This window comes from Pongo abelii, chromosome 2 (genome assembly GCF_028885655.2).
Source record: "Pongo abelii isolate AG06213 chromosome 2, NHGRI_mPonAbe1-v2.0_pri, whole genome shotgun sequence".
Lineage (NCBI taxonomy): Eukaryota > Metazoa > Chordata > Mammalia > Primates > Hominidae > Pongo > Pongo abelii.
In genome coordinates, this window is record NC_085928.1 from 102,944,503 (window position 1) to 102,963,364 (window position 18,862).

An 18,862-nucleotide genomic window follows, 5' to 3' on the forward strand; every position below is an offset into this window, starting at 1 on the left:
GGTGTTTTAGTATATTCCATGAAGAGCAAATGAATTTTAGGCCTGTCTGCTCTTTTATTGACCATTATTTTTATGATCTTTTGACAGTTTCGTAAGAACAATGTATGTCATTTTGTTACTTGAATTCATCCTTTTATTAGCCTTTGACTTGATTCTGTTGAAAGGGGCTGGCTTTGGTCCAAGCTGTGCGAGTGGGCTTTTTTTGTTTTGTTTTGTTTTGTTTTGAGATGGAGTCTCACTCTGTCACTCAGGCTGGAGTGCAGTGGTGTGATCTCGGCTCTGCAACCTCCGCCTCCCAGGTGCAAGCAATTCTCCTGCTTCAGTCTCCTAAGTAGCTGGGATTAGGTGCCCACGACCATGCCCGGCTAATTTTTTGTGTTTTTTTTAATAGAGACAGGGTTTCACCACGTTGGCCAGGCTGGTCTTTTTTTTTGAGACAGAGTCTGCTCTGTTGCCCAGGCTGGAGTGCAGTGGTGCGATCTCAGCTCACTGTAAGCTCCGCCTCCCGGGTTCACGCTATTCTGCCTCAGCCTCCTGAGTAGCTGGGATTACAGGCACCCGCCAACACACCTGGCTAATTTTTTTTGTATTTTTAGTAGAGACACGGTTTCACCGTGTTAGCCAGGATGGTCTTGATCTCCTGACTTGTGATCCGCCCGCCTCAGCCTCCCAAAGTGCTGGGATTACAGGCGTGAGCCACTGCGCCCGGCCTTTTTTTTTTTTTTTGAGATGTAATTTATATACTGTAAAGTACTCTGCTAGATGGATTTTTTTTTTGTAAGACCATTATCGAGATCAAGTTATAGTAGAATTTGAGTACCAGATTGCACCCTCCTGCCTCATCCCAGTCAATAGGTACCCTAAATTAACTGTTTTTCCTATTTTGGATTCTCAGTTTTTTGTTTGTTTTGAGATGGAGTCTCACTCTGTCACCCAGGCTGGAGTGCAGTGGCTCGATCTTGGCTCACTGCAATCTCTGCCTCCCTGGCTCAAGTGAGTCTCCTGCCTCAGCCTTCTGAGTACCTGGGATTATAGGCGCCCGCCACCATGCCTGGCTAATTTTCTCATTTTAGTAGAGATGGGTTTTACCCTGTTGGCCAGGCTGGTCTTGACCTCCTGACCTCAAGTGACCCACCTGCCTCAGCCTCCCAAAGTGCTGGGATTACAGGAGTGAGCCACTGCGCCTGGCCCGATTCCCAGTTTTTATGATGCCAATTACTCTTGGAAAATGAGAAGACTAAACAGAAGGAAAAAAACCCCACAATTAACACCTAAAGAGCTCTTGCTTGTCAGGTTTTATTCTAATTAACTTAAATCCAGGGAAACTCTGTAACGTAGAGACTATTATCTTGAGGCACAGAGAGGTTAAATAACTTACCCAGAGTGTCTCACACTGTGGAAGAGCTCAGATTTGAACCCTGAAAATCTGGCTCCAAAAGCCACCTTTTTTTTTTTTTTTTTTTTTTGAGACAGTCTCGCTCTGTCGCCCAGGCTGGAATGCAGTGGTGCAATCTCGGCTCACTGCAAGCTCCGCCTCCTGGGTTCACGCCATTCTCCTGCCTCAGCCTCCTGAGTAGCTGGGACTACAGGCGCCTGCCACCATGCCCAGCTAATTTTTTGTATGTTTAGTAGAGATGGGGTTTCGCCATGTTAGCCAGGATGGTCTTGATCTCCTGACCTCGTGATCTGCCCGCCTCAGCCTTTCAAAGTGCTGGGATTACAGGCGTAAGCCACCACGCCAGGCCCTGGAGTGCAGCAGTTTTATCATAGCTCACTGCAGCCTTGAATTACTGGGCTCAAGCCGTCTTCTTCCAGTCTCAGTCTCCTGAGTAGCAGGGACTACGGGATGTGTTGCCACCATGCCTGGCTAATTTTTTAATTTTTAGTAGAGATGGGGGGGATTTCACTATATTGCCCAGGCTGGTCTCTAACTCCTTAACTCTAGTGATTTTCCCACCTTGGCCTCCCAAAGTGCTGGGATTATAGGCATAAGCCACTGTGCCTGGCCCAGAGGCCATATTTTTAACTTCTCTGTTATATTTCTTAGTTTCAACTGAGGATACTAGTAGATCTTTTTGTTTGTTTTTTTTCTTTTTTGATACTAGTAGATCTTACAATATATAATTCTTAAGTATATTTTGTGAAGCTGAGGTGGAAGTATTGCTTGAGTCTAGGAGTTCAAGACCAGCCAGGGTAACATAGCAAGATGCTGTCTATATAAAAAATTAAAAAAATAGCCAGGTATAAGGCTGGGTGCAGTGGCTCACGCCTGTAATCCCAGCACTTTGGGGAGCCGAGGCAGGTGGATCATGAGGTCAGGAGTTAGAGACCAGCCTGACCAACATGGTGAAACCCCATCTCTACTAAAAATACAAAAGTTAGCCGGGCATGGTGGCATGTACCTGTAACCCCAGCTACTCAGGAGGCTAAGGTAGGAGAACTGCTTGAACCTGGGAGGCCGAGGTTGCAGTGAGCTGAGATTGCGCCACTGCACTCCAGCCTGGGCGACAGAGTGAGACTCCATCTCAAAAAAAAAAAAAAAAAAAAAAAAAGGCCAGGCATGCTGATTCACACCTGTAGTCCCACCTACTTGGGAAGCTGACGCAGGAGGATTGTTTGAGCTCAGGAGTTTGAGGCTGCAGTGAGGTACGATTGTGCTACTGCGCCACTGCAGTCCAGCCTGAGAGATAGTGAGACCCTGTCTCTTAAAAAAAAAATAAAAAAATAAAAACCATCACCATCACCAACAAAAAAAATATGTATACATAACGTTATTTTGTGTAATTGCTCTTTGTGTTAAAGAGAGGTTTCAGAGTTTAGAGGGAAAGGAAGAAAAAGCAGAAATACTTTTGAAGCTTGATTAGAGTGGACCAGTAATTTTTGCAGAGAGCTTAACTCTTTTATATTTATTTAGTTATTTTTTTGCGACAGAGTTTTGCTCTTGTTGGCCAGGCTGGAGTGCAATGGCACGATCTTGGCTCACCGCAACCTCCACCTCCTGAGTTCAAGCGATTCTCCTGCCTCAGCCTCCTGAGTAGCTGGAATTACAGGCATGCACCACCATGCCCAGCTAATTTTTTGTATTTTTAGCAGAGACGGGGTTTCTCCATGTTGGTCAGGCTGATCTCTAACTCCCAACCTCAGGTGATCTGCCCGCCTCAGCCTCCCAAAGTGCTGGGATTACAGGCGTGAGCCACAGCGCCGGCCAAGAGAGTTTAATTCTTAAGACTAGAAAGGGCCGGACGTGGTGGCTCACACCTGTAATCCCAGCACTTTGGGAAACCGAGGTGGGCGGATCACCTGAGGTCAGGAGTTTGAGATCAGCCTGACTAACATGGCAAAACCCTGTCTCTACCAAAAAAAAAAAACAAAAATTAGCTGGGCGTGGTGGCACATGCCTGTAATCCCAGCTACTCGGGAGGCTGAGGCAGGAGAATCTCCTGAACCTGGGAGGCAGAGGTTGCAGTGAGCCGACATTGCGCCATTGCACTCCAGCCTGGGTGACAGAGCGAGACTCCATCTCAAAAAAAAAGACTAGCAAGGCTGGGTGTGGCAGCTCAATGCCTGTAATCCCAGAACTTCGGTAGGCCAAGGTGGGCTTGAGCCCAGGAGTTCGAGGTCAGCCTGGGGAGCAAATTCCGCATCTACAAAACATATTTAAAGTTAGCCGGGCGTGGTGGTGTTCCTGTAGTCCCAGTTATTCAGGAGTCTGAGGTGGGAGGATCACTTGAGCCTAATATGTTGAGGCTTCAGTGAGCCCTGAGTCGTGTTGCTGCACTCCAGCCTGAGCAACAGAGTGAGACCCTGTTTTTTTTTTTCTGGTTTTTGGTTTTTGGTTTTTTTTTTTTTTTTTTTTTTTTTGAGATGGAGTCTCATTCTATCGCCCATGCTAGACCCTGTTTCTTAAAAAAAAAAAAAAAAAAGACTAGAAAGTATAGTGTCCTGGAAATAAGCACATAGGAGAGTTTGACTTAGGACAGAACATGTTAGATGGAGCGTATGATAGTCTTGTATTGGCTTGTCATTATTATAAAGTGTCAGTCTTAGGGCACCGAAATAGTAATTTTTCTTGTTTTTTTTTTTTTTTTTTTTTTGAGGTGGAGTTTTGCTCTTGTTTCCCAAGCTGGAGTGCAATGGAGTGCAACCTCCGCCTCCTGGGTTCAAGCGATTCTCCTGCCTCAGCCTCCCGAGTAGCTGGGATTACAGGCATGTGGCACCATGCCCGGTTAATTTTGTATTTTTAGTAGAGATGGGGTTTCTCCATGTTGGTCAGGCTGGTCTCGAACTCCCGACCTCAGGTGATTGGCCCACCTTGGCCTCCCAAAGTGTTGGGATTACAGGCGTGAGCCACTGTGCCCAGCCATTTTTCTTGTTTTATAAATAATGCATGAATAGCCGGGCCTGGTGGCTCATGCCTGTAATCCCAGCACTTTTAGGAGGCTGAGGCGGGCAGATCCCCTGAGGTCAGGAGTTCGAGACCAGCCTGACCAACATGGAGAAACCCCATCTCTACTAAAAATACAAAAATTAGCTGGGTATGGTGGTGCATGCCTGTAATTCCAGCTACTCAAGAGGCTGAGGCAGGAGAATCGCTTGAACCTGAGAGACGGAAGTTGCGGTGAGCTGAGATAGCGCCATTGCACTCCAGCCTGGGCAACGAGTGAAACTCCATCTCAAAAAAAAAAAAAAAAAAAGCATGAATAAAACAGAACTTTTCATACATTCAGCAACATGGATGACTCTCAAAGCATGCTAGGTGAAAGTTAGATGTAAAAAGATTATATATGGTTCAATTTATGTGAAAGTCTGGAACAAGCCAGACACAGTGTTGCGTGCCTGTAGACCCAGCTACTTGGGAGGCTGAGGCAGGAGGATTGCTTGAGGCCAAGAGTTTGAAGCTGTAGTGTGCTATGTTTATGCTTGTAAATAGCCACTAGACTCCAGCCTAGGCAACATAGCAAGACCCCATCTCTACAAAAAAAAAAAGAAAACAAATTCTGGATCAGGCAGAACTCACCTGTAGTGAGAGAAAGCGGATGAATGGTTACTTGGGGCAGGGGTGGAGGCTTAGATGGTGGGAAGAATGTTACCAGCTGAGGTAATAGCACTGTAACCCTGAAACAGGAGTGAAATTGGGCTCTTTGAAGAACAGTGACTGAAGGTTAATGCAGGAGGGTGGAGGAGTGGAAGAAGTGGTCAGGAAGCAGCAGGCAGAAGCCAGATAATTGCAGGCCATAGTAGTACTTGGATTTAATTCAGGGTATTGTGATAAGTCATTGGAAGTTGGAGAATGAATTGCATCAGATCAGACATGGAAGCAGGAAGTAAGGAGACTGGTAAAAAGACCATTGGAAGTAATCCACGTAGTTGATGGTGGTGGTCTGGATGAGGATAGGAGTGGTCAAGAATTAGAGAAGTGATGTGAGTCAGGAAGTACCTTGTAGTAGAGCTAACAGAAATTGTTGTGGGAGAGGGAGGAGAAAAGGAAGATTTTTTTTTTTTGGAGACAGAGTTTCGCTCTTGTTGCCCAGGCTGGAGTGCAGTGGCACAATCTCTTGCCTCACCGCAACCTCCGCCTCCCAGGTTCAAGCGATTCTCCTGCCTCACTCAGCCGCCCTAGTAGCTGGGATTACAGGTATGTGCCACCACGCCCAGCTAATTTTGTATTTTTAGTAGAGATGGTGTTTCTCCATGTTGTTCAGGCTGGTCTCGAACTCCCAACCTCAGGTGATCCTCCTGCCTTGGCCTCCCAAAGTGCTAGGATTACAGGCGTGAGCCATCACACCTGGCAAGAAAGGGAGATTTTAAAGATGATTCCTACATTTTTGGCTTCTGAGGTGAAGGTAATGTTATTTTTTGAGGCAGGGAAAGTTTATATAAGAATGAGTTTGGGGGCCGGGTGTGGTGGCTCACGCCTGTCATCCCAGCACTTTGGGAGGCCGAGGTGGGTGGATCACGAGGTCAGGAGATCGAGACCATCCTGGCTAACATGGTGAAACCCCATCTCTACTAAAAGTACAAAAGTTAGCCAGGCATGGTGGTGGGTGCCTGTAGTCCCAGCTATGTGGGATGCTGAGGCAGGAGAATGGCATGAACTCGGGAGGCAGAGCTTGCAGTGAGCCAAGATCACACCACTGCGCTCCAGCCTGGGCGACAGAGCGAGACTCTGTCAAAAAAAAAAAAAGAAGAATGAGTTTGGGAGAGGAAACTGTTTTATGAGATAATTGCTTAGATTTCTATGTACATCAGAAGAAATAGTCTTTTTCTAACTTTGCTTTTATTTTCCACCTTGACTGTTGAATTGACTGTTGTAGGTGGTGGTCCATTTTTTTATGCTTGTCCAGAGTTGACCCCTTGTTCCCTTTGTGCTAGGATGTCTCAACTGATTGAAAAAGAAACTGAAGAGTATCGTAAAGGGGATCCAGACCCATTTGATGATCGACATCCTGGTAAGACTTGTGCTCTTAAGTGTGGGTCTTTTTTTTTTCTTTTAAGACACGTTTATTAAAGCAAGGGTCTTTTTTTTCTTTTTTAAAAATGAAAAATTGCTTATGGGAAAATTTTTGAATTGAAATAGCATCTTCTGTGGTAAGTTTTAAGACCTTTTATTTGTTAAAATGTTGCTCAAGGTGGAGCCAGTGAGGAAAAATAAATTTCTGGAAAAGATTGGAAATATTTTTGATATTTGCCAATCAAATATCACATAACTAACCTAAAGGAACAAAAGTAGGTGTACTTTAGTTAACTCAGTTGATATGATGACAAAGAATTAAAAAGAAAAATGGTCTTCCTTTCAGACTTTTTCTTTTTTGGAGACGGGTACTCACTCTGTTACCCAGGTTGCAGTGCAGTGGCATGATCATAGCTCACTGCAGCCTGGATCTCCTGGCTCAAACGATCCTCCCACCTCAGCCTCTTGAGTAGCTGGGACTACAGGCGTGTGCCATCATGCCTGGCTGACTTTTAGTTTTTATTTTTTTGTAGAGATGGGGTCTTGCTTTGCTGCCCAAGTTGGTCTTGAACTCCTGGACACAAGCTATCCTCCTGCCTGGGCCTCCCAAAGTGCTGGGATTATAGGCATGAGCCACTGTGCCCAAGCAACTTTTTTAAACCATAAAAACAAAAGGTGTTCTTCTCTGTGCCTTCATCTTTCTAATAATAATTATCCTTTTAATAATTATCCTTTTACTGTTGGGGAAATATAGTTGAGAAAGCATTCAGTGTCCTGCTTTTAGTTAGGAAGTTGGTATTTGGAACCTTGACGCTTATGTCTGCTTTGGTGTCTTGAGAACTAAAGTATGCCTTCTCGTGTTAATTTGGTTTATTTTGGGCTTATTTATTTATTTATTTATTTATTTTTTGAGGTGGCATCTTGCTCTGTCACCCAGCTGGGAGTGCAATGGCACGATCTTGGCTCACTGCAACCACTGCTTCTTGGGTTCAAGCAATTTTTGTGCCTCAGTGTCCCAAGTAGCTGGGATTACAAGCATGCACCATCACAGTCGGCTAAATTTTGCATTTTTAATAGAGAAGGAGTTTCACCATGTTGGCCAAGCTGGTCTTGAACTCCTGACCTCAAGTGATCCACCCGCCTCCATCTCCCAAAGTGCTGAGATTACAGGCTTGAGCCACCGAGCCTGGCCAATTTTGGGCTAATTAAAGCCATGATAGCACCTGCTTTGGTATGGAATTTGCTACAGTGGTACAGAATTATGAGGGACTTGAGACTGCCATTTTATGTTTACTATAAGGTAGATCACCAGTGGGCAAATCTGAAGTCATGCATGGGCCCATAGTGCATATAAGCGTGATAGCCTGAAGCAGTCCTTTGTGGAGAGGAGTCTGAAATTTTGGCCTGGCGCAGTGGCTCACGCCTGTAATCCCAGCACTTTGGGAGGCCAAGGCAGGAGGATCACCTGAGGTCGGGAGTTTGCGACCAGCCTGACTAACATGGAAAAACCCCGTCTGTACTAAATACACAAAATTAGCCAGACATGGTGGCACATGCCTGTAATCCCAGCTACTCAGGAGGCTGAGGCAGGAGAATCGCTTGAACCCAGAAGGCAGAGGTTGCGGTGAGCCAACATCATGCCATTGAACTCTAGCCTGGGCAACAAGAGCAAAACTCTGTCTCAAAAAAAAAGAAAAAGAAAATTTGTGTGTGGAAAGAGAGTGTGAATGAGTGGGAGTTATAAAAATAAAGACATTGTATATTCACCTGAATGTTCCAGGGTTTACTGCTATTTCTTATCCTTTTGTTTTCACATGTAAGCTAGGCATTTCAAATTGAGAGTCTAGTTGCTTATGTGATGTTATCTGCTGCTGTTGTCCTGGCCATCCCTACTTATGACTACAGAGGAATATTCACCATTTAACCCACATCTTCAATAACTCAAATCAGAGCATGAAGAAGTATGAAAGTGAATGTGAAATCAGAAATTAAGTTAATGCATAGGATTATGAAAAGCATTAAAAGATAGATGATCATGCCGAGTGTCATTGCCTGGAAATGGATTAAATGGCAATGAGGAAGAAGGGAGAGACAGAGAAAGATATGCCATTTTTCAGTGGAGCTTACAAAGCAATTTTTTCCTCTTAATGTTAAGCAATATTTGTCAGTGGCATTATTTCTTTTATTAAAAATAAGGATTTCAGTTTCATGATTTATAAACAGCTAACATTAGGTAACTACGGTCCTTGTTTGTTTTTGTGATACTTTTCTCTAATGTTTCTTTTTGTGAATTACTTTGAGATACTAATTAACAGCTTGGTAAAAACCATACTAGCAGCTCACATCTTGTCTTCATTCTCTATTGTATGTTTTGACTAAATTTGTCTCTCTAAATGCTCTGAAAGGAAATGAAATAAAATAGAGGTTTCTGTTTTGAAAACAAACAAGGCCGCGCGCGATGGCTCATACCTGTAATCCCAGCACTTTGGGAGGCTGAGGCGGGCACATCACCTGAGGTCAGGAGTTCGAGACCAGCTTGGCCAACATGGTGAAACCCCGACTCTACTAAAAATACAAAAATTAGCTGAGCATGGTGGCAGGCACCTGTAATCCCAGCTACTCGGGAGGCTGAGGCAGGTGAATTGCTTGAATTTAGGAGGTGGAGGTTGCAGTGAGCCAAGATTGAGCCACTGTACTCCAGCCTTGGCGACAGAGCAAGACTCCGTCTCAAAATACAACAACAAACCAATAATTCTCCCTTCCAGCAACTAATTCTTTTATCATTAGGCTATGCATTGAGTTGATCCTAGGCTCCTGGCCTCCTTTCTTTCCACAAGAGCTAAGTTAAGATGGCCAAGGTTATTGTGTCTTTAGGGTTAGTGATTGCTTGGTGGAATTCACCCCCGTCACCCTAACCCAGGGTGTCCTTACATGTTTGAGGATGCATCTCTGTTGCTGTTGTCATTGTAGTGGAAGGAGAGGTTGGACTTGGAGCCAGTCTTCTCCAGGCCACCCATCAATAGAAGCATGCTTCCTACCTTTTTATGGATGGGGAGTCAGAAGTTTTCTCTCTCTTAGGTTCCTTTATGATTCTTTTGTAGACCTTGTATACTCTTGGTGATGCTCGTCTGGATCTAGTGCTCATTTGTTTAATTCAGCAGTGCTGTATAGGCAGTATGCTAGGAGATGGGAAGGCTAGAGAGCAGTGTCTCAAGTTTTTACATTGTTATTTTTAAAGCATGTTTCTTTATATATATATATATTTTTATTATACTTTAAGTTCTAGGGTACATGTGCACCAAGTGCAGGTTTGTTACATATGTACACATGTGCCATGTTGGTGTGCTGCACCCATTAACTCGTCATTTACATTAGGTATATCTCCTAATGCTATCCCTCTCCCCTCCCCCCACCCCACAACAGGCCCCGGTGTGTGATATTCCCCTTCCTGTGTCCGAGTGTTCTCATTGTTCAATTCCCACCTATGAGTGAGAACAGGTGTTTGGTTTTTTGTCCTTGCAATAGTTTGCTGAGAATGATGGTTTCCAGCTTTATCCATGTCCCTTTTTATTTTTATTTTTTTCGAGATGGAGTCTTCCTCTGTCACCCAGGCTGGATTGCAGTGGTGCAATCTTGGCTCACTGCAACCTCCACCTCCTGGGTTCAAGCAATTCTCCTGCCTCAGCCTCCTGAGTAGATGGGATTACAGGTGCCCGCCACTGCACCTGGCTAATTTTTGTATTTTTAGTAGAGACGGGATTTCACCATGTTGGCCAGGCTGGTCTCAAACTCCTGACCTCGTGATCTGCCCGCCTCGGCCTCCCAAAGTGCTGGGATTACAGGCATGAGCCACTGTGCCTGGCCTAAAGCATGTTTCTTATGTAATCTAATTTAGCACAATAATCTTTTGTTTCTAATTATTTTTGCTGGCATTTTATTAGTGCTTATAACAACCCAGGTGCCTTTCCAGAGGTCTAAGTTGATTGACTGGGATGACTTACTCATTCCTTTGTTTGTTCCTCCCCTCTTCTCTTGGTAGGTCGAGCTGATCCAGAGTGTATGCTGGGCCACTTGCTGAGAATACTCTTCAAGAATGATGATTTCATGAATGCAGTAGGTTTGCTTCTTACTTTTCTCCAGTGATTATCATCTGTAGATGCTGTATCTTTATTGTTTTTTCGTGAATAGTTTGCCTTCTCCTAAGGCCTTGACAAAGTTGGGAGTAGAGTTTTTTGCCAAAGTCCTGGTTGTGGCCATAATGCTTTCTCTTTGGTATGTACTTTGATATTGGTGAGGCCTCCCAAGGTATCTACGCTCATTCTTGGGCAAAATGATTTTGAATTTGAGACTATAGGGGCCCTCTTTAGTTTTTCAATGGAAAAATGAGTGATGCATACAGCATGATTCTGCACTGACACTGTGGGGTATGCACTGGGCATGTAGAGGGATAGAAAGGTGCTTTCTCTCTATCTTGAGGAGGATTTGAGGAGTAAATAAGAATATACATATTTTACTCAGCTCCTGAACATAGTAATTGCTCAACAAATTGTGGCTGATAGCTTTGTTTTTGGAGGTGGGATGGCATGATGCTTGAGAACGTGGGCTTTGGGGATACATGTTTTGGATTTAAATCCAGCTCCATAGTTCACTGACAGACTTAAGCCTCTTCAAGCTTTATTTTCTCCCTGCCTTCTTTTTCTTTTCTTCCTTTTGAGACAGGGTCTGGCTCTGTCACTTAGGCTGGAATGCAGTGGCACAATCTTGGCTCACTGCAACCTCTGCTTTCCGGGCTCAGGTGATTCTCCTGCCTCAGCCTCCCAAGTAGCTGGGACCACAGGCGCCTGCCAACCACACCTGGCTTATTTTTTTGTATGTTTAGTAGAGATGGGCTTTCACCATGTTGGCCAGGCTAGTCTCAAACTCCTGACCTCAAGTTATCCACCCACCTTGGCCTCCCAAAGTGCTGGGATTACAGACGTGAACCACTGTGCCCAGCCGCAGCCTTATTTTTCTAGTCTATAAAATAGAGTTAATAGCATTTAAAACCTTTTTTGTAATCCTTGAATGAAATTAAGCATGAAGGTGCTTGGCAGAGAGCCTGGCACACGATGAAGGCCCAGTAGGTATTAGCTATTATTATCATTTATTTATTTGCTTATTTATTTTTTGAGACAGAATTTTGCTTTTGTTGCCCAGGCTGGAGTGCAGTGGTGCGAACTCGGCTCACTGCAACCTCTGCCTCCTGGGTTCAAGTGATTCTCCTGACTCAGTCTCCCAAGTAGCTGGGACTACAAGGGATGCACCACCACGCCAGGCTAATTTTTGTATTTTTAGTAGAGACAGGGTTTCTCCATGTTGGTCAGGCTGGTCTCAAACTCCTGACTTCGGGTGATCCACCTGCCTCAGCCTCCCAAAGTGCTGGGTTTATGGGCATGAGCCACTGCACCCAGCCAGTGTTAGCTATTATTATCTGTATTATGTTGACTCCTAGATTTATTTCTGTATCACCAATGTCTCTTTCTTAGTTTCAGATCACTTCCAACTGTCTTCTAGACATTTCCTTCTGGGTATCTCCCATATACACCTTGAATTTTACGTGTCTGACCATTTGCTCCATAATCTATTTCTCTTGTTCTCTAGCTCAGTAACGATGTCCTTGTCTAGTCAGCTAGAAAGTGTCCTTTACGCCTGCAAGCTCTCTTATACAGTGAACTTACAGATGTTGTTATTCCCTTCACCTTAAACTTCACAAATCCCTCCAGTTCTGTTCTTGTCACCAGACCCCAGTTTAGCTAGATCACCGTTTAGCCAACGATTTCTCACTTGGTTACTGAAATAACATCTTCACTGGTTTCTTCTTGTCTTGTCCTCCTCTAATTCATTCTTCACTTTATAGCCCAGAAATTATGGTACCCTCTTGCTTAAAATCCATTAATGGCTTTCTGTTACCTTCAGGACAAATTTTACGTTTCTTAGTTTGGTATAAAAACCAAATCTGTCTCTGAACTTTGTTCTCTACAGTTTCAGTTCTTGCCTTCTGGCCCTCCTCTCCTCCAACGTTTCCTTAGATACTTCCTTCTTGTCTTTTACATCCTGGCTTGGAATCCCTTCTTCTCTTAAGCCTTCTCTGATTCTTCTGCAGGGGTCTTGTGCCCTCCTAGGGGCTTTGGTAGCATCCTTTACTCATGGTATTACTTGTTTTCCTAACCGTCACCTCTATTGAATTACACATCTTTTTTTTTTTTTTTTAAGACGGGATCTCGCTCTGAGTGCATTAGTACGATCACTCACTGCAGCCTTGACCTCCCATGCTCAAGGATTCTCCTGCCTCAGCCTCCTGAGTAGCTGAGACCACAGGCATGTGCCACCATGCCTGGCTAATTTTTTGATTTTTTTGTAGAGACAAGATTTCACTGGGTTGCCCAGGCTGGTCTTAAACTCCTGGGCTCAAGCGATCCTCAGATTTTGGCCACCCAATGTGCTGGGATTACAGGGGTGAGCCACCACACCCAGCCTGGATAATGAATCTTGGGATGGTGGGACTGTGTCAATAATTATTTACTGTTATATGCCCAGCACAGAACATAGTACCGCTTAGTATTAGAGATTCAGCAAATATTAAATAAGTGCCAAATGGAGACTTTTATTAATACATATTATTATATGTATTAATTATATATATAATTTATTATAAAATTTGAGCTTTTCATTAACCATTGTCAAGAATATGGGGCTCATATTGCCCTGCTTATGCTTTTAAAAAAGTGTATATGCAGTGGTGTGGGGGCCAGATGTAATGGCTCATGCCTATAATCCCAGTACTTTGGGAGGCTGAGGTGGGAGGATCACCTGAGGCCAGGAGTTAGAGGCTAGCTCAGGCAACATAATGAGGCCCTGTCTCTACTAAAAATTTAAAAAATTAGATGGACATGGTGGTGTGCACCTGTGGTCCCAGCTACTTGGGAGGCTGAAGCTGGAGGATCACTTGAGACTGGGAGGTCGAGACTGCAGTGAGCCATGCTTGTGCCACTGCATTCCAGCCTGAGTGACAGAGTGAGACCCTGTCCATAAAAAAATCATTAAAAATAAAGTGTATATGGAAGGGGATAGGTTTATTTGTGGCATTTTTTGTTGTTGTTGTTGTCGTTGTTGTTGTTGATTTTTTGGAGACAGGGCCTCACTGTTGCCCAGGCCTGAGTGCAGTGGTGATTAGGATTCACTTCCCCCTTGACTTCCTGGGCTCTGGGCATCCTCCCACCTCAGCCTCCCATGTAGCTGGGACTACAGGCATGTGCCACCATGCTTGGCTAATTTTTGTATTTTTGGTAGAGATGGAGTTTTGCCATGTTGTCCAGGCTGGTTTCAAACTCCTGAGCTCAAGTTATCCCCCTGCCTTGGCTTCCCAAAGTGCTGGGATTACAAGTGTGCATCACTGGCATCAGCGTTTGAGGTTTAATTTCTATGATTGCTGAGTTGTTTTGGGGGGATTTGGCTTTAAAGCTGCAGAAGAAATTATGTGTGGTATCATAATGGCTCAGCAGGATCATAAGTGTTTATAATAATTAAAAGTTTAATTAGTAAAAGTTTAATTAGTTACATACAGTCTTCTTTCATACCCGTTAAGAAAGTAATGGGAATATGTTGAGGTTTTTAGATGTCCTTAATTTGACTGGGTTGAATTTTAGATGAACAATATTTCTTTTTTTCTTTACAGCTGGTGAATGCATACGTGATGACAAGCCGAGAGCCCCCTTTAAACACTGCAGCTTGCAGACTCCTACTAGACATCATGCCAGGGCTGGAAACTGCTGTTGTCTTTCAAGAAAAGGTACTTAGTGAAAAGTAAAGTCAGAATTTTATTTTGTAATTGAATTATGATGTATTTGATTTGCCTTCGTGGTTAAAATCATTGTTATAGTTTTTATTATTCATACAGTAATATATGTTATAAAAATCTAAGAAATCCTGACAGGCAATAATAAAATTATTTATTTTTTATTATCATTTTTTAAATTGAGATGGGGTCTTGCTGTATTGCCCAGTGAGCAGCTGGGTTCAAGTGATCCTTCTACTTTAGCATTTCAGGTTGCTGGGATTATAGTCGTGAGCCTCTGTGCCCAGCCAAAAATTTAAAAATAGTTATTTTGACAAATGCTTGTTGCTTGGGTGCTATAGTTTTTTTTTTTTTTTTTTTTGAGGTGGTGTCTTGCTTTGTCACCCATGCTGGAGTGCAATGGCACGATTTCAGCTCACTACAACCTCTGCCTCCCAGGCTCAAGTGAGTCTCCTGCCTCAGCCTCCCAAGTAGCTGGGATTACAGGTGCCCACCACCATGTCCACTTAATTTTTGTAATTTTAGTAGAGATGGGATTTCACCATGTTGGCCAGGCTGGCCTCGAACTCTTGACCTCAGGTGATCCACCTGCCTCGGCCTCCCAAAGTGCTGGGATTACAGGCGTCAGCCGTCACACCCAGCCAGTATTTTTAATTTTATTTTGTTTATTTATTTATTTATTTTTTTTGACACTGTCTTGCTCTGCTGCCCAGGCTGGAATGCAGTGGTGCAGTCTCAGCTCACTGCAACTTCCTCCTGGGTTCAAGCAATTCTTGTGTCTCAGCCTCCTGGGTACCTGGGATTACAGGTGTATGCAACCATGCCTGGCTAATTTTTGTATTTTTAGTAGAGACAGCGTTCCACCATGTTGGCCAGGCTGGTCTCAAACTCCTGACCCAAGTGTTCCACCCTCCTTGGCCTCCCAGAGTGCTGGGATTACAGGTGTGAACTGCCGCACCTGGCCATTATAGAATTTTTTTAAATCTTGAGATTATATGTTGTATGGGGTTTTTTTTTCTCTTTTTTCTTTTTTTTTTAAATTTTATTATTATTATACTTTAAGTTTTAGGGTACATGTGCACAACGTGCAGGTTTGTTACATGTGTATACATGTGCCGTGTTGGTGTGCTGCACCCATTAACTCGACATTTAGCATTAGGTATATCTCCTAATGCTATCCCTCCCCGCTTCCGCCACCCCACAACAGTTCCCAGTGTGTGGTGTTCCCCTTCCTGTGTCCATGTGTTCTCATTGTTCAATTCCCACCTATGAGTGAGAACATGCGGTGTTTGGTTTTTTGTTCTTGCGATAGTTTGCTGAGAATGATGGTTTGCAGTTTCATCCATGTCCCTACAAAGGACATGAACTCATCATTTTTTATGGCTGCATAGTGTTCCATGGTGTATATGTGCCACATTTTCTTAATCCAGTCTATCGTTGTTGGACATTTAGGTTGGTTCCAAGTCTTTGCTATTGTAAATAGTGCTGCAGTAAACATACGTGTGCATGTGTCTTTATAGCAGCATGATTTATAATCCTTTGGGTATATACTCAGTAATGGGATGGCTGGGTCAAATGGTATTTCTAGTTCTAGATCCCTGAGGAATTGCCACACTGACTTCCATAATGGTTGAACTAGTTTACAATCCCACCAACAGTGTAAAAGTGTTCCTATTTCTCCACATCCTCTCCAGCACCTGTTGTTTCTTGACTTTTAATGATCGCCATTCTAACTGGTGTGAGATGATATCTCATTGTGGTTTTGATTTGCATTTCTCTGATGGCCAGTGATGATGAGCATTTTTTCGTGTGCTTTTTGGCTGCATAAATGTCTTCTTTTGAGAAGTGTCTGTTCGTATCCTTTGCCCACTTTTTGATGGGGTTTTTTGTTTTTTTCTTGTAAATTTGTTTGAGTTCATTGTAGATTCTGGATATTAGCCCTTTGTCAGATGAGTAGGTTGCAAAAATTTTCTCCCATTCTGTAGGTTGCCTGTTCACTCTGATGGTAGTTTCTTTTGCTGTGCAGAAGAAACTAGTTTAATTAGATCCCATTTGTCCATTTTGGCTTTTGTTGCCATTGCTTTTGGTGTTTTAGTCATGAAGTCCTTGCCCATGCCTGTGTCCTGAATGGTATTGCCTAGGTTTTCTTCTAGGGATTTTATGGTTTTAGGTCTAACATTTAAGTCTTTAATCCATCTTGAATTAATTTTTGTATAAGGTGTAAGGAAGGGATCCAGTTTCAGCTTTCTACATATGGCTAGCCAGTTTTCCCAGCACCATTTATTAAATAGGGAATCCTTTCCCCTTTGCTTGTTTTTGTCAGGTTTGTCAAAGATCAGATAGTTGTAGATATGCGGCATTATTTCTGAGGGCTCTGTTCTGTTCCATTGGTCTATATCTCTGTTTTGGTACCAGTACCATGCTGTTTTGGTTACTGTAGCCTTGTAGTATAGTTTGAAGTCAGGTAGCATGATGCCTCCAGCTTTGTTCTTTTGGCTTAGGATTGACTTGGTGATGCGGGCTCTTTTTTGGTTCCATATGAACTTTAAAGTAGTTTTTTCCAATTCTGTGAAGAAAGTCATTGGTAGCTTGATGGGGATGGCATTGAATCTGTGAATTACCTTGGGCAGTATGGCCATTTTCACAATACTGATTCTTCCTACCCATGAGCATGGAATGTTCTTCCATTTGTTTGTATCCTCTTTTATTTCCTTGAGCAGTGGTTTGTAGTTCTCCTTGAAGAGGTCCTTCACATCCCTTGTAAGTTGGATTCCTAGGTATTTTATTCTCTTTGAAGCAATTGTGAATGGGAGTTCACTCATGATTTGGCTCTCTGTCTGTTATTGGTGTATAAGGATGCTTGTGATTTTTGTACATTGATTTTGTATCCTGAGACTTTGCTGAAGTTGCTTATCAGCTTGAGGAGATTTTGGGCTGAGACAGTGGGGTTTTCTAGATATACAATCATGTCATCTGCAAACAGGGACAATTTGACTTCCTCTTTTCCTAATTGAATACCCTTGATTTCCTTCTCCTGCCTAATTGCCCTGGCAAGAACTTCCAACACTATGTTGAATAGGAGTGGTAAGAGAGAGCATCCCTGTCTTGTGCCCGTTTTCAAAGGGAATGCTTCCAGTTTTTGCCCATTCAGTATGATATTGGCTGTGGGTTTGTCATAGATAGCTCTTATTATTTTGAGATACGTCCCATCAATACCTAATTTATTGAGAGTTTTTAGCATGAAGCGTTGTTGAATTTTGTCAAAGGCCTTTTCTGCATCTATTGAGATAATCATGTGGTTTTTGTCTTTGGTTCTGTTTATATGCTGGATTACATTTATTGATTTGCGTATGTTGAACCAGCCTTGCATCCCAGGGATGAAACCCACTTGATCATGGTGGATAAGCTTTTTGATGTGCTGCTGGATTCAGTTTGCTAGTATTTTATTGAGGATTTTTGCATCAATGTTCATCAAGGATATTGGTCTAAAATCCTCTTTTTTGGTTGTGTCTTTGCCAGGCTTTGGTATCAGGATGATGCTGGCCTCATAAAATGAGTTAGGGAGGATTCCCTCTTTTTCTATTGATTGGAATAGTTTCAGAAGGAATGGTACCAGCTCCTCTTTGTACCTCTGGTCGAATTCGGCTGTGAATCCATCTGGTCCTGGACTTTTTTTGGTTGGTAAGCTATTGATTATTGCCTCAATTTCAGAGCCTGTTATTGGTCTATTCAGAGATTCAACTTCTTCCTGGTTTAGTCTTGGGAGGACGTATGTGTCCAGGAATTTATCCATTTCTTCTAGATTTTCTAGTTTATTTGTGTAGAGGTGTTTATAGTATTCTCTGATGGTAGTTTGTATTTCTGTGGGATTGGTGGTGATATCCCCTTCATCATTTTTTATTGCGTCTATTTGATTCTTCTCTCTTTTCTTCTTTATTAGTCTTGCTAGCGGTCTATCAATTTTTTTGATCTTTTCAAAAAACCAGCTCCTGGATTCATTAATTTTTTGAAGGGTTTTTTGTGTCTCTATTTCCTTCAGTTCTGCTCTGATTTTAGTTATTTCTTGCCTTCTGCTAGCTTTTGAATGTGTTTGCTCTTGCTTTTCTAGCTCTTTTAATTGTGATGTTAGGGTGTCAATTTTAGATCTTTCCTGTTTTCTCTTGTGGCATTTAGTGCTATAAATTTCTCTCTACACACTGCTTTGAATGTGTCCCAGAGATTCTGGTATGTTGTGTCTTTGTTCTCGTTGGTTTCAAAGAACATCTTTATTTCTGCCTTCATTTCGTTATATACCCAGTAGTCATTCAGGAGCAGGTTGTTCAGTTTCCATGTAGTTGAGCAGTTTTGAGTGAGTTTCTTAATCCTGAGTTCTAGTTTGATTGCACTGTGGTCTGAGAGACAGTTTGTTACAATTTCTGTTCTTTTACATTTGCTGAGGAGTGCTTCACTTCCAACTATGTGGTCAGTTTTGGAGTAGGTGTGGTGTAGTGCTGAAAAGAATGTATATTCTGTTGATTTGGGGTGGAGAGTTCTGTAGATGTCTGTTAGGTCCGCTTGATGCAGAGCTGAGTTCAATT

The 18,862-nt window shown here is 43.0% G+C and overlaps 1 protein-coding gene across 11 annotated transcripts in view; it reads left to right on the forward strand.

The window, feature by feature from the left end:
- Window positions 1-18,862, forward strand: part of DCAF1 (DDB1 and CUL4 associated factor 1) — a 109,405-nt gene that overhangs the window by 25,782 nt on the left and 64,761 nt on the right. For all 11 annotated transcript variants that reach the window (XR_008523282.2, XR_008523283.2, XM_054550673.2 and 8 more), the window contains 3 exons: window positions 6,373-6,449; window positions 10,491-10,564; window positions 14,166-14,279. Coding sequence is in view for 9 of the 11 variants with exons in the window: in XM_054550673.2 (XP_054406648.2) it covers window positions 6,373-6,449; window positions 10,491-10,564; window positions 14,166-14,279 (265 nt within the window). In the remaining 2 variants the exon portion in view is untranslated. The remainder of the gene's footprint in view (window positions 1-6,372; window positions 6,450-10,490; window positions 10,565-14,165; window positions 14,280-18,862) is intronic.